A 14,835-nucleotide genomic window follows, 5' to 3' on the forward strand; every position below is an offset into this window, starting at 1 on the left:
AGATCATGACCTGAGCTGAAGTCGGCCGCTTAACCGACTGAGCCACCCAGGCGCCCCGAAAAAGCAATTTCTAACATGAGGTACATCCACAGACCTCCTGTACCGGGCACGGAGTCGTCAACCAGCAACAGTTCAGGGTGGTGGAGGCTGGAGGACCCGGGGAGAGGCTGGGTTCGAATCCCTCAACCGATTGGTTCACACATTTATTGGACAGTCATGTGCCAGGCACAGGTGCTACCACAGTGTACAAAAGAACTTGGCCTAGGGGTGCCTGGGTGGCTGTGTCACTTAAGCGTCCGACTTCGGCTCAGGTCATGATCTTGCAGTTCATGGGTTCTAGCCCCGTGTCGGGCTCTGTGCTGACAGCTCAGAGCCTGGAGCCTGCTTTCGATTCTGTGTGTCTCTCTCTCTGCCCCTCCTGTGCTTTCTCTCTCTCTCTCTCAAAAAAAAAAAAATAATAATAATAAATAAATAATTTAAAAAAAAAAAAGAACTTGGCCTCTGCACATGTACCTTGTAACCTGGTGTGAGAGGTGAACAGACAGAGCGAATCTTCAAGGTCATGAGAGAAGAGGACCCACACCCACTACCCGCTCCCCAAGTATCTGCCGCCTCTGCTTGGGTCCTTAGGGCCAGGAGAGTGGGTAGAAGCAGCACGGAGAATCTGGGGGCCAGGACATGAGAGTGGCAAGCTCTGGGGCCTCTGTTTCCCCTTTTTGTCAAGTGTAGGGAACAGCATTTCTGCCAGGTGTTTCTGCCTCTCCTACCCTAGTGGGACTGTGCCTGGAGCAGGCAAGGGCTAAGGGAGGGCAGGGAGGGCTGTGCTGGCCCCCGGGGCCCACAGGGCTCCAGGTAGCAGAAGCCCCTGCTATTCGGTGATAGACCCTGGAGAGGGGGTGGCAGATATTCATTCATTTGCCAAACCAGCACCGGGGAGCAAATGATGCATGAGACATATTGAGGTCCTGCCTAATAGGATTCAGAGTCCAAGGGCTAGGCGGTCGTGGGGTGCCTGACTGGGGGCAAGGAGACCCCCACGTCCTCCCAGCCTGAGCCCCTGCCCCAGGTTCAGGCAGGGCTGAGGACTGCCCCAGAGGCAGGAACCCACCCCACCCCCACGCAGGCTCTCCCGGGAGAATTGAGTGCACGTTCATTCATTCCGTTAATGTTTACCGAACAGCTGCTCTGAGCCTGGCGCTGTGCCTAATGAGCATCAACAGGGATGAGGGAAAACAGACTTTGTCGCCGTCTTGCTGTCTTCGTGTGGCGCACAAGCTCATGAGCTCATCCGGGAGAGGAGCAGGATTCACATGGTCACAGACATAGGGCAGCACGACAGCTGTGAGCAGTAGAGCAGAAAGTGCTCAGGGGCGGGACGGGGAGAAAGCGAAGGCTCCCCTGAAGAAGGGAGGGTTTGCTCTATAACCGGGAGGAGGCAGACCTCACCAGGGTTCCAAGAGGAAGAAACGGCTTGAGCAAAGGTCCTGGAGCAGACAGAGGAAGGGGTTTAGTGAGAGATTACCAAAAGGCCATTGTGGCTGCACGGAACCAGGAGGCAGAGCCAGACGGAGGGGAAGGGTAGGGTCCTTGGGGGCCACAGGGGAATTCAGCCTTGATCCCAGGTACCATGGAAACCAGCAGAAGCTTTAAGTACAAGGGGGCCAGTGTCAGAGGTGGGTCTGGAAGGGCAGGCCCCACTTGGGAAAGCCTAGATTAGAGTTTATTACAGAGTCCAGGCAAGAGCTAATGGTGGCTTACCGCACAGCGCAGAGAGCGGCCCCAGGTGAAAAATACTTGTGAAGCAGGATTAGAGGCGGGTGCTGGACTGGACACAGGGGCTGAGAGCAAGAGAGGAAGCCTGAGTAATGGAAGGGTGCTGGACTGCTCCCTAGACGGGAACCTCTAGGACAGCCAGGTCTGGGGGAGGGTCAGGGGTCATGAATTTGGACTTGGATCCTCGGAGACATGCATGGGGCCAGGCCTGGTAGCCTGTGGCCCGCGGTCTGCAATGCAGGTTATGGAAGCCAGCCCCCAGCCTGGAACTGGCTAAGAATACCCAGAAGGCAGAGCCAGAGAGGCAGGAGGGAAAGCAGGCCCGGAAGGCTGTCCTGGACGGTAGGAGAAGCCAGAGGGGAGAGCTGAGTCGCGGCGGGTGTATCGCCTTTAGGAGCCTCAGTTTCCTCCTCTGCGAAACGGGGTAACACGTCCTCCAAAACCCACCTCACACTAGACTCCAGCCCAGACGTGCCGAGGAGGCTGGAGAGGCGTCCTGCCCGCCAGAGGTCGGCGCAGACGTGAGGACGGCTCCTGGGGCGCCTCCCCCAGGGCCGCCCCCGAAGCGGGCTGGAGACCCGCACGCACGGCGGGCGGGCGGGGCTCGCGTTAGGACCCAGCGGCTCCGGGGCTGGAGGGCGGGCGCCGGCCCGTCGGGGGCCCGGAGGGGGGCTCAGAGCGGGCGCAGGGGCGGCTCCGCGGGCGGACTCGGAGCGGGCGGCGGAGTGACCCGGCCAGGTAGGCGCGGGCCTGGCGGCGGGAGCGGCAGGGCGGCGCTCGGGAGTGGGCGGAGGGGGTCCCGGGGGGGAGGCAGGGGTGTAGGGGTCTGCGGGCCCCCAGGCCTGGGGGCGGCTGCCCGAGTTCCCGAACCCGGGGCCGTCTGAGCAGATGCTACGAGGACACTTGGGGGGTTGGGGGTCGCTGGGAGGGGGGCCCCTTTGGGGGCGTCGGGGCCGGGGGGGGGGGCTTCCGTTCGCCCCGGGAGGCTGGACTTTGGCGAGTGGGGTGGGGGCGTCGGCCGGAGCCGCCGGGCTAGAGCGGCGGAGAGAGAGACAAAGGGAGACCCGAGACCGGGAGGGCGTGGGGAGCCGCCGAGCAAGTTCCGTGGCTGATTGTTCCCAGCTGTGCGGCGGCGGCCACATCTGGTCCCCTCCGGCCGCACCGCACCGCGGCTGGCCTCCCCGCGGGGCAGTGTGGGGGCCGGGCTCTGAGTAGGCCCCGCTCATTCCCTCCTGCCCACGAACGCCTCGGGGGTGGGGTCCCCAGCTGCGGAAGGGGCCAGAGGGGGGCCGCCTTCTAGGCAGGTCCTGGCCTCCCCCACACCCCAAAATCCATAGTCTAGACAGCAGTGCTTGGAGATGTGGCCCCGGGGGGAGGATCCAGGACTCCCGCGCCCCTTGCCCTGGGGGCCCCTTGCCCCCAGTAAGCCTGGGCCTGGGTGCCAGACCTTCCAGGGGAGGAAACGACCCCACGCAGGAGGCTGTGAGGCCTAGGAGGGGCTTTGGGGACAGACAGCCCCCACCCCACCTCTTAAGGCCTCTTAGGCCCCAACTCAGGGCCTCCTTCTGAGTGGTGACAGCTCCAACTGGCCTGGCTGCCACTAGCCCCGTGGGGACAAGGAGGGGATGATGAGGCCTTGCGGGGAGTTACAGGGAAAGAGCTCCAGGTCTTTGGGTCCCTCCTACTGAGAGAGGGCCAAGGGATTTCGGGATAGGAACACCGGGAGCCCGCGGTCCCCTGCCTCTGGGGCAGCCTGAGTGGCGGGTCTCTTCTCCTCCACCCCACCCCACCCCCAGCTCAGTAAGGAAGGGAGATGGAAAATGTATGAGCCGGGCAGGGGGTCCCGGAAGGTTCTGGATTGGGCGCGAAGAGGGACAGATGCCCGTGCGTCCTTCCTCTCTCCTTAGATGCCCTGTGGCAGTTAGGTCTCCAGTTAGCCGTCTGGAAGACGTCCCTTTGTGTGGTGGGAGGGGCCTTCCTGGATGGGTGAGCCCATGGACTCTCTCCCAGCGCTCCAGGCGCTCCAGGCGGAAGGCTGATGCCTGCCCCCCCACTGAGCTGGGACCTGTAGACCCTGCCAAGCCCACTGTGTGGCCAAAGGCTGGAGTTCTTGAACCTCCAGAGCCTGGTGAAGGCTGTGGACCACTGCCCTCTCCCCCCAGAATTGCACACACAACACTTGTCATAAGTGTTCAGGGGTTCAGAGCCTCTGGGCTGGGTGACATCACTGTCCCCTCCAGCTCTGCCCTTCTAGGATCCAGAGAATCTCTCCTCAGACTCCACCCTGAGCGTTTCCTGCTGCTGCAAATAGACCTTAGTCTCGTGAGTCTGTGGTGAAGACAGCCAGGTCTTAGGAGGCCTGGAGGCCTGGCAGGAGAGGAATCTTCTGGGGGTGGGAGCCCTGCCCGGGCCTGGCTGCCCTTCGGCCCCTGGGGCCCATGCATGCATGTGGTTCCCCGCAGAGCAAGACACTCGGGGCCCAGGGGCTAATTGGGAACAGGTGGTGGGGTTGGCAGACGCTGCAGAGTCGGGGCTATGATGGTGGCCGAGAGGGGCTGGGGTCCTGAGGATGGGCCTGGGGTCAAGGGTTTCCATGATCAGTGCACCAGGCACCGGGAGGTGCTGAATCGGAAGCAGGCACGGCTGCGGGCCAGGAGAGCAGAGTCAGAGCTAGCGGGGGGCTAGAAACGTGCCCTCGGTGAGAAGGGCAGGGTGGGTTCTGTCCGCTTGTAAGATCAACTCTGGAGCGAGGTTGGGGGCCTTGTGACTTGGGACCTGAACACCCAGTGGGCCCTCGGGGACAGCCGATGTAGACCCCGCCCCCGCTCCGCCCTACTCCCCGGCACTCCCTATGCCTGGCTTCTGTTCCCAGCACCCCCTCCTTCACCGGGCTAGATGCAGGGGAGCAGAGGTGGGCTCCACAGTCCTGGGTGAGTGGGTCCAAGCTACAGCCCGCCCCCCCCACCCCCTCCAGCTGTCCTGACACCAGCCCAGACTGCCTCGCCGCGTAGCCATGAGAGCTGCCTACCTCTTCCTGCTGTTCCTGCCTGGTAAGTGGCTCCTGGGGTTGGGGGCTCCCCTTGTGTGGCTGGGGGTTGGGAGCTGGCAGTGAGCCTTTATTGTGCCCTGTGGCCTGCATTCAACTCCCCAGTCCCAGGACCTCCCGGACCACAGACTGTACTTGGCCAACCCCTCCCAGAGCATGAGCCTCCCCAGCCCTCACCCCAACCCTCCACAGCAGCAGCCAGGCAGGGAGGCCTTCCAGGAGGAAGCCGATGTGTAGGAGGGGGAGGCACCCAAGGCAGGGAGTCTGCAGGTCTGGGTTCTAGACCCATTTGGGACCCAACCCCAACCCCCTCCCCACCCCCACTCCCCCGCCATGCAATCTTGACTTTGGAGTGATCCCTATTGGCGAAATGAGGAGTTATCCATAGGGATCAAAGGCCCTGCCATAGCTAACATTTATTCATTTAACAGATACGGAGTTCCTACCATGTGCCACGCACTGGGCTAGACCCTGGGGTACAATGATGACCTGGGCAGACATACTCCTGCCTTCTTGGTGCTGCCCGTCTAGAGAAGGGAGGCTGCTATATCAAGTAGGCGTGATAAATGCCAGCGTGTTGAGCATGGGGATGGAAATAAACAGAGGAACTGGATGGAGAGGGTGGGTAGGCCGGGGACGGCCTTTTGGCAGAACTGAATTTTTAGCTGAGATCTGAAGGAGGAGAAGTTAACCAGGATCGCAGGCCTAGGGAAAGTCGAGTGCAAAGGCCCTGGGGCAGACAGGAGTGTGCTGAGTTCCAGGAACAGCCAGGAGGCTAGCAGGGGAAGACAGGCCAGAAAAGGTCCGTGAGGTGCCCAGGAGCCGGCTCTGTAAGGGCCTCTGTAAGGGTCGAGGAAGGAGTTTGGATCCCTTGGGTTGTAGGATCTTAGGGTCTTACCGGCCTGCCCTTGGGACCTCTACCTGTCCTCCCAGAAGTGCTGTCCTTCCCTGCAGGGCACCCCCTCATGCTTTGCTTCTTCACAGCGGGCCTGCTGGCTCAGGGCCAATATGACCTAGACTCTCTGTCTCCATTCCCGGAACACGTCCAGTACACCCACTACAGTGACCAGATAGGTAAGGGACTTGCCCCCCGCCCAGCCCTCCCCACACCCGGCCACATCATCAAGGCCTGGCTCCCAGGTGTGCACGATGCAGCTGGGGACCAGGTGGGGAAGGGTGGTGGGAGTCATAGGGGGTGGTCCTGGGTGTAGCCGTGACCCCCTGTGCCCCCCGAGACTGGGAGCTCGCCTGACCCCCGGCAACCTCGCATTCATCTTTGTTCTTAGACCAACCGGACTACTATGATTATCAAGGTAAAGAGCTGGGGTGGGGCAGGCGGCGGGGGCGGGCAGCTGAGCGCTGAGGTGGAGAGATGGAGTGGACCCCCTTGTCGCCTGCCCCCCCACTCAGAGGTGACTCCTCGGCCCCCTGCGGAGCAGTTCCAGTCCCAGCAGCAAGTCCAGCAGGAAGTCGTCCTGGCCCCCACCCCAGGTAGGCTGCCGGCTCCTGTCAACCCTGGGAGCGGCGGGTCTGTGCCGGGGCGGGGCTGGTGCCCTGAATGGACCCCTCTCAGTGATGTCTGCCTGCTCCTCTCCTGACACCAGCACCAGGAAATGCGGAGACAGAGCCCACGGAGCCTGGGCCTCTGGGTAAGAGCTTCCTGACAGCTGGAGAAACAGAGGCACGGCCTCAGCAGCGGGGGTAGAGCTGATTGCAGCGCTGATGGGACAGAGACAGACAAGCCTTTTGCTTTTGCCGGGCCGATGGCAGGGTCGGGGGCTTGCAGACAGGCCAGTGCTTTAGGCAACCGCAGGGCCCCCCGGGAAGCTCTGGGAGATGCCCCCCTTGCCCCCCCCCCCCCCCGCAGTTGGTCGCAGCCTCAGGAAGGGCCCTCCACCCCCAGACACTGGGAAGAGGGAGGGAGCGTGCTGGGGCCTTCCTGCCTGCCTGCCAGCCAGCAGAGTGGGTGGTGCTCGTGGCCAGCGAGGCAGAGAGGGGACCAGAAGCCCAGGCCAGCTGAGCCCGCCCCCGTGCCGCCCCCACCGAGAGCCGGAGACGGCCAGACCGTGCAGGCTGCTCTCGCTCCCGTGAGCTCAGTGTCCGCGTGTGCTCCTCTGAGCCCTGCCCAGTTGGTTGGTGTGGACTTGGGTGACCGTTGTGTGTGGGTGCGGTTGTGTTTGAGCTTATGCCCGTTCAGGTACGTGCTTCCAAGCGTGGTTGCAAACTTGCGCGTGTATGCATATGTTGTATAAAATCGGGCAGCCCTGGGAGCCCCAGCAATGCTGTCTGTGCTGTGTGTGTGTGTGTGCGTGCGTGTGTGTGTGTGTGTGCCTGCGCTGTGCCAGAGGGTGCAGGGCGGACCTAGACCCCGCGATGAGAGCCAATCTCGGTGGGGGCTACGCTACGCCCAAGCCGCGGCCCCTAGCCTGATCCTGCCCGTCACCCAGACTGCCGCGAGGAACAGTACCCGTGCACCCGCCTCTATTCCATCCACAAGCCCTGCAAACAGTGTCTCAATGAGGTCTGCTTCTACAGGTGAGCTCAGGCGGGGTTTGGGGGGCAGGGCAGGCAGCCACAGTGCCCCCCGCCCGAGGTGGGACTGTAGGGGAGCATGAGCCCTGAATTGAACTCCACTCGGGTGAGCCCAGGCCTAGGGGCGGGGATGCGTGGGGCCCCCCTGGCGGGGTCGGGGGTGACCCCACCGTCCCGGCTCCACCCCCCAGCCTCCGCCGCGTGTACGTGGTCAACAAGGAGATCTGTGTCCGCACGGTGTGTGCCCACGAGGAGCTCCTCCGAGGTAGGGAGGCCTGCACCCCCACACCTTCCCCCTCCCCACACCCACTCGCCGCCCTTCTTCCGGTCCGTCCACCTGGTGTTTATTAAACCCGTGTTCCGCACCACGGCCACTTCCAGGGGGCTCCTGAACTCCCTCCCGGCTGCTTCTCCTCAGAACATTCCCTGTCCCGGGATCGGGAAGGGGCCGATGGTTTCCCATGACCAGCCTCTCCCTGACCCCGACTCCTTGCCCCCCGCAACAGCTGACCTGTGTCGGGACAAGTTCTCCAAATGTGGCGTGATGGCCAGCAGTGGCCTGTGCCAGTCCGTGGCGGCCTCCTGTGCGAGGAGCTGTGGGGGCTGCTAGGGCGGAGCCAGCACCCCAAGCCCTGGGCCTTCCTCAGATCCGGGGCCCTCGGGCCCTGCCTCACCTGGTGCTTTTCTCCCCAGCCTGACATTCCTTTTATCCTGTAAAAAGTTAGTGGACTGTGGCCCTGGGGGTTTGTCTCAGGCCCCTCCCCCAGCCTGTGGCCACCCCTGGGGCACAATGGGGGCTCCCCACGGCCCAGTTTTCGCCCCCAGAGGAGGGGCATCCCAGGCCTCTCGGTGGGACCTGGGCCTCTGATGTGCCTTCTCAGTCCCTCGAGGACAGTCCCCCTGCCCACCAGCCCCTTTGAGGTAGGCTGTGCCCCTCACCCCAGCCGGTCTGCTTGGACTTCCTACAGCTCCCGGGCATAGACCACCTTTGTTTTATACAAAATTAAAATTGTTTTTACAAAAGCTTTAGTCATTTCTCAGTTGGGAGCACAGAGCGGGTGGCCAGGTGTCTCTGACACTGCCTGTCCTCATTGAGAGGCTGCCTGGCCCCTTGGGGAGAAGGGACCGTTCAGGTGACCTGTGGCCTTGCCTCTGCGGTCCCAGTCCTGCCTCCTCACCCACCAGCTTCAGCTGACCCCCCCCCCCCCCAGAAAGGTGGATCATGACCACTGCCCCCTCCAGGTCCTGCGTCGGCGGGGGGGGGGGGGGGGGGCACTGCAGAGGGCTGCGTTGGAAATAGAAGGTTCAGGGATACAGCTTTCTCATTGGGCTGCTCAGTGAGGGCGTGAGTGCCCTGTCATCAGAGGCATGCAGGCCAAGACGGGAGGCCACCCATGTGAAGGCGCAGAGGTGTTTATAGGGTATAAAGCAGGTCATGGGAGGTGGGCTCTGAGATCCGCCTTTGGGGGGAGGGCTGCGAGTTCGGGGGGGCAGAAATAGAGGCCCAGGCTCCACGTGAGCGATCAGCACGCAGTCCCGTTTGCCTTCCAGACAGGCCCATGTGGCGGGCACAGGTAATATTGCCACCTTACGGACAGGGTCATTAAGTGACCCACCAAGGAGCCACAGCTAGAAGTGGCAGGGCGGGGGGGCACCACCTGACCCCATCAGACTCCAAGGAGACGAGTACTTTCTCCTCGGAGACCCTGAGCACCTGCCACGTGTGCCTCCTCATAACCACCCTGTGAGGCACGTTCCCAGTTTACAGATGAGCAAACCAAGGCTCTGAGAGGTCACGCAGCTTTGCTAGGCTCACTCAGCGGAGCCAGGGCAAGACCCACGTTCACTCCCAGGCCCGCACACTGCCTGAGAGGCCTGCCACGGTGCAGAGGGTGGGCCCAGTCCTGACGAGGGGCCAGAGAAAGGGGCCAGAACGCTGTGGCTGGAAAGAGCCGGGCTGTGCAGTTTGGGCCTCAGCAGCCCCGTCTGTTACATGGGATGGGTGGTGCGGGACCCTGGAGACCTCCCCACGCCAGCATCCTTTGAGGCCGGAAAGTTCCACGGGCCTTTCCAAAGACCCTATCTCCCCCTGCACCCCTGCCCCAGGCCCCCTGTGTCTCCCCACCCATCTCTCGAGTGGAGGAAGGCACACTGAAGTAAGGGGACACATCTGTACACACCATTTTTAGAAAACGGGGTCTTTGTGTTACCAAAAAACAACAGTTCTGAACAATTAACATTGTAAAAAGGTATAAAAATACAGGGACTCTGAGGAATTTCCTGACACTCTGAACTAAGGCGGAGAGATCTCTGGGAAGCCAGGGGAGGGTCTGGGTCTCTGACTCCCAGGCACCCCTCCTCTTTCCCATGAGCCCATGCTCTAGGGCCAGCCAGGGGCAAGGGGGTCTCCCCGACCCCCTGGCTTTGGCTCAGACACTCAGGTGACCTGGATGCTCATCCCAGGGGTGGGGACTGCACTGAGGTGGGGCCCCGGATGCCGCTAAGAAGCTGCCACCAGAGTCCCTGGCGTCCAGCACGGCCACCTGGCTCCTCCCTACCCTGAGCCGAGCTCTGGGCCAGGGGGCCACCCAGGAAGGGGCTCATTCCCCTGGGGGGCCGGAGGTTTGGGGGAAGGATGCTGAGCTCCTCCGGAGCTCCTGCTGCAACTGTCCCTTCAGTGTGGACACCTGGGAAGAAAGAGAAAGTAGGGCCAGCCTGGTCCCCAGCCTGATGCCAGAGAAAGGGGCATGTGGCTGCAGCTGGGACCCCAGAAGGGACCCAATCTGCCCGCTTCAGGAAAAAATGGGTCTCATTAAACACCAGGGTGCTTCCTACCCCTTCCGTCCCGACCCACGTGGCAGCTGCTGACTGCTCCTTGGCATCTTGTCAGGAGCCACCCGTCCCCACTCTCATCACTTAGGCAGACCTGACACCAGCCCCACCAGGGGTGCCCGTGACCCAGGCCTGGCCCTACCCAAGCAGCCTTGTCCTGCACACGTCAGGTCAGGGATGGCTGGGAAGGAGTCAGGGACTAAGGCCAGGAACGGTCATCCCTGGGACTTCTGCTGTTGCTCTAAGGAAAAAGGCCCCCTCTCTCCTCTGGGATGGTAGCTTGTCGGGATAGCCTAGGCTGGGGCTGCTGAGGCCACCTGTGCCACCCAGGAGACAACAATGAGGACAGTAGAGCCACAGCACGGGGACGGAGTTCCAGTGACATCACTTGAGCCCGTGTCCAGCCATGACGGAGACCAGCACAGATCCCCTGGACCACTTCGGTCCTAGGTGCCGCCGACTGCTCACACCCGAGGTCACAGCCAGCCCTCTCCCGCTCCTCCCCCCGAGGGCGCTTCTGCAATATCCTGGGGCAGGGCCAGAACCCGGCCAGGCCTGAGCACCTGCTCTTCCAAACCGCGCACGCGCTGCCGGTGGGCCCGCTCCCGAGCCTCCAGGGTGCGCTCTGTCTGCACCTGGGCACTGCGCAGGCGCTCCACCTCCCGCTCTACCTCCCGCTGCTGCTGCTCCGCGGCCTCCAGCCGGGCTGGGCTCTGGTCCTGCTCCAGTGCCACCACCTGGGCCTGCGGGAAGAGCAGCAAGTCAGGGGTGTGACCCTGTGGGGGGGGGGGGGGGGAGAGGGGGGCGGGGCGGGCAGTCCCAGGAATGGGAGCCTAGAAGGCCCCTCAGGACAGTGCAGGCGGGGGGAGCAAAAGAGATCCTGGTTTGTCCCCCATGTTCCTGGCCCCCCGGGTCTGCGAATCCGGGGTCAGGGTACCTAGTGACCCCGCTGACAGGCGTGCACATGCGCACACCGTGCACACACGCGCAGATGTAGTCAAACGTGGACACGCCCACATTCCTACCGGCCCCAAAGCAAGCACGGAAGTACTTAGCCCTTGGTCACAGGGACGCGTGCCTACGAGCAAAGCTCCAATACTCCTACATCTACAGACAGGAAGACTTCGGTACAGGAAGATACACACACACCTGGAACACGTTCCTGACACGCAGACTTGTCACATCTGTGTGCCAGAGTCACGTTACATGCAGAACACTCCCATGCACGCTCACGCCTCCATGTTCCACAACACGCAAACACACAGGCTCACACGCTAACCGGCATCTCTCCTCTCCACTCTGGGGAGGACCCCTCCCTCTAGGACCTTGCTCTGGGCTGTGCCCTGCAAGAGTCTGGGCTCGTGGGCTATGGAGGTTGAGGACCCTGGGCTGGCTGAGCCATCAGCAGCTCCTGGGACAGTCTGGCACTCAGGCCTGGGGCAGGGGTGGGGCCCGGGGCCAGGGCTAGGGAGAGAGGGGGTGGCCAGGGGCTGGACCTCCAGCAGCTGGATCTGCCTCTGGGCCTCAGCCAGCTCCAGCTCGGCCCCCGTGAGCGTGCGGTCCAGGCGGCCCTTCTCGGCGCTCAGCCGCACCGTGTCCTCATGGCTGCGAAGCTTCTCGCGCTCCACCTAGGCCGGGAGAGGAGGAGGGGGTTAAGGCACCCGGGGGAAGTGGGGGGGAGCTCCCGTGAAGAGGGAGGGGCGCAGAGAGGGGTGTTAGAGGCAGCAGGAGCAGGGGCCGGAGGGCACCTGAGGCCCCCGGCCCTGGGGACGTAAGGCCAAGACCCCGAGGAAGTGGGGGGACAGCGCCGGCGGCTCAGCCCACCTTGTCCAGCATCCTCTTGAGGGCCACCCGGTCCTTCTCCAGCCGCAGCGCTGACCGCTCCACCTCCCGCTTCTCGGCCTCCAGCTGAGCGAGGGCTCGCTGCAGGCCGTCCAGGCGCTCCTGGAGCAGCCGCCGCTCCTCCTGCAGCTTCTGGACCGCGTGCAGGGCCGCTGCCTCCCCCTCCTGTCGCTGCCGCAGCACCTGCAGAAGCCGGCAGGCCCCTAATGCCTCCGGGCCTCGGTGCGTGTGCCTCTGAAGCTTGGGGATGGTGAGGCCAGCCTTGGCCCCGCAGGGGGGGTGGTGAGGCCCCCATCAGAGAACTATCACCCGAGGCCACGCTGTTCTCTGAGCCTCAGCTTCTCCATCTGCGTAATGGGGGCGCGGGTTGAATGAACCACGCTTCCTCACGGGAGGCTGGGCCCGGGTTCGGGATGAGGTGGGGACACGGAAGGTCCCGCAGCATCCTGAGGGCCTCGGCGTCCCGGGGACAGAAGGGGCCCATCGTGGCCCTCACCTCCTGAAGCTGTTGCAGCTGGCCCTCTGCCTCTGCCCGCTGCACCTCCAGGTCCGCCAGCTCGCCTCGCATCGTCTGCACCTGCTCACTCAGGGAGCTGCTCTGCTTCCGGGCCTCCGACAACGCCTGCCGAGCGGCCTCCAGCCGTTCCTGGGGGGCAGGGGCGTTTGATGCCAGGATGGAGCAAAGGCTCCCCTCTGTACCTCTGGGTCAGGGTTACAACCCACAAAACAGCCCCAAAATCTTATCTGGAGGGCGAGGCAGACAGCAGGCCTGGCCCACTGACCTGCATGACCCCGTATCTGGGTCCCTCAAGCCTATACCAGTAGGTGAATTCGTATTGCCCCCGCCCACCCCAAGCCCCCTCCTATTGGCCAATGCTCCTACTGGGCCCACCCACCTCAGAGCGCTCATGGACTGGCTCCCTAGGGTTCCCAACTGACTGTCCTCCAAGGGCCCCTCCAAGCCTGCCCTTGTTGGCTCTCACTGGGGCCACCCCCAGCCAGGCCCTGGAACCCCCGTACTTGGAGAACTTGGCGGTCATGTTCACAAGCGGTCAGGGCCTTCTGCAGGTGCAGATTCTTGTCCTGGGTGCTGGTAAGGTTGGCGCTACTCTGGGCCAGTGCTTCTGACAGGCCCTGCGCCTTGTCCCGCAAGGCCCCCTCGTTCTCTTCCATCTTGGCCAGGGCCCCGTTCAGCCGCTCCACTGTCAGCTGCAGAGTCCCCGCCTTCACCTCACTGTCTGCCACCTGGCAGGAGGGCAGACAGGACAGTGAAGTGGCTCTGCTCTCACCCTGGCCTCCAGCAGGAACGGTGAACCCAAGCCAAGCTCCTCCCACCCCTGCCTAGGCCTTCATCATCGACCCTCATTGTTCCCATGCGCTCCCACTGGCTCAGCCCACTGCAGCCTAGGCTCCGTCCCACTGCTGGTTTTAACTACCCTCACCCGGAGTGCCACAAACCCGGATGTCCCAGACCCCAGGGTCTCCTCCCCTGCCAGGGAGGAGAAAAGGTAACCACCACAATCCAGAAATGTTCTGTGTTCTTGACTTTGGTGGGTGCCCTTGGAGGACTAGCAGAGTAACTGAACGTTCTAGTTAGAGCTGAGCTTCCTGGCAGCCAAGGCAAAAAAGGGACATGAGTGAAACCTATATCTCTAACTTGTCCCACATGTTTCCTAGGAATGAAGATTCTGGTGTCAAAGAGTCCTAAATTCTAATTTCGGCTGTGTCTCTTATTAGCTATGTGATCTTGGGTGATGGTAGCCCCTCTCTGTCCACGAAATGAGGATGATGCTTGCCTCGGGGTTGTTGGGAGTATTACGTAGTCCCCGTAAAGCACCCGGCCCTGAGCGTGCAGATGAGAAACCCACAAAGGGTAATGGGGACCCACCTGTCTCTGCAGGGAGTCCACCCGATCCTGGAGGGCCTGGGCCTGGGCCTCACGGTCACTGAGGCCCAGGCGGCTGCGCTGCAGTTCCCCCTCCAGTGAGCGCCGCTGCAGCTCAAGCTTGATGGTGCGGCTCTCAGAGGCATCCAACACCTCCTTCAGACGCCGCTTGTCACTCTCCAGCTTCACCTCATTGGCCTTCATCTTGCTGATCTTCTCCTGCGGGTGAGGGAGGGGTCAGGCCCCAGCCGCCCAGCCACCCCCGACCCCGCGCCTCCCACACCCCGTCAGGACCCTCAGGAGAAAGTGGGGAGCAGCCTTGAAGTGGCTGGCCCAACCCCTCACTGCGTGACCTGGGGCCAGCCTGTGACCCTTGCGAGGCCCTCCACCTCCCCACATGTTCACAGGATGGGTTGGCCTGAGGATCCCAGAGCGCTTTCTGGATCTGGCTGATCTGGCCTTTCTAACAGGCTCTGTGATCCAGGATTCTCCCTTCCTGCTCTGTGGCCCGACCGCACATCTGTGCAGTGGGGAGACTGCACGGGCCCAGGGGTACCACGAAGTGTTCGCAGAGCCCCGGGGTGGGAAGGGAGGGTGAAAAGGCAGATTCCAGGGCTTCCCTGTTCTGCTGCATCACTCCCCAGAGCCAGGCCCAGAAGCTGCATTGTGTGATCTGAGCTGAGTCAGGTAGGAGCCTTGGGCCCCCCTGGTTTTAGGGCATGATGTTCCTCCCTCCCCCACATGGGGTCAGACAGTAAAAAGAGGCTTGAGGAGTAGGGAGAGGACAGGAAGACAGACTGAACCCCCCCCCCAAGCCCGGCCCCCTGCCGCCGTGCTCAGAGCCCCAACTCTGCCATGTCTGGGCCCGGCAGCCCCACTCTGGCCCCTGCCCAGCTTTGTTCCTGGCCTCCTCCCGCGGCCCCTG

The 14,835-nt window shown here is 62.9% G+C and overlaps 2 protein-coding genes across 5 annotated transcripts in view; one reads left to right on the top strand and one right to left on the bottom strand.

Annotated features, from left to right (window-relative positions):
- Window positions 1–2,383: 2,383 nt before the first annotated feature.
- On the top strand, window positions 2,384–8,374 carry MFAP2 (microfibril associated protein 2). The gene is made up of 9 exons (XM_047868720.1): window positions 2,384–2,511; window positions 4,748–4,823; window positions 5,804–5,893; window positions 6,106–6,132; window positions 6,230–6,310; window positions 6,424–6,468; window positions 7,267–7,354; window positions 7,543–7,616; window positions 7,858–8,374. Exons 2-9 carry the CDS (start codon window positions 4,787–4,789, stop codon window positions 7,959–7,961), a joined length of 546 nt encoding a protein of 181 aa, XP_047724676.1. The 5' UTR covers window positions 2,384–2,511; window positions 4,748–4,786; the 3' UTR covers window positions 7,962–8,374.
- Window positions 8,375–9,498: 1,124 nt separating this feature from the next.
- CROCC (ciliary rootlet coiled-coil, rootletin) overlaps window positions 9,499–14,835 on the bottom strand; it is a 49,050-nt gene continuing 43,713 nt past the window's right edge. For 2 of the 4 annotated variants that reach the window (XM_047872239.1, XM_047872238.1), the window contains 6 exons: window positions 13,914–14,129; window positions 13,046–13,270; window positions 12,522–12,671; window positions 12,008–12,208; window positions 11,680–11,811; window positions 9,499–10,926 (listed from right to left, as the gene is read on the bottom strand). In XM_047872239.1, the coding sequence (XP_047728195.1) occupies window positions 10,660–10,926; window positions 11,680–11,811; window positions 12,008–12,208; window positions 12,522–12,671; window positions 13,046–13,270; window positions 13,914–14,129 (1,191 nt within the window). In that variant the 3' untranslated portion in view covers window positions 9,499–10,659. The remainder of the gene's footprint in view (window positions 10,927–11,679; window positions 11,812–12,007; window positions 12,209–12,521; window positions 12,672–13,045; window positions 13,271–13,913; window positions 14,130–14,835) is intronic. The other 2 variants (XM_047872237.1, XM_047872236.1) reach the window with 2 other exon arrangements.

The sequence above is a fragment of the Prionailurus viverrinus genome, chromosome C1 (genome assembly GCF_022837055.1).
Source record: "Prionailurus viverrinus isolate Anna chromosome C1, UM_Priviv_1.0, whole genome shotgun sequence".
Taxonomy (NCBI): Eukaryota; Metazoa; Chordata; class Mammalia; order Carnivora; family Felidae; genus Prionailurus; species Prionailurus viverrinus.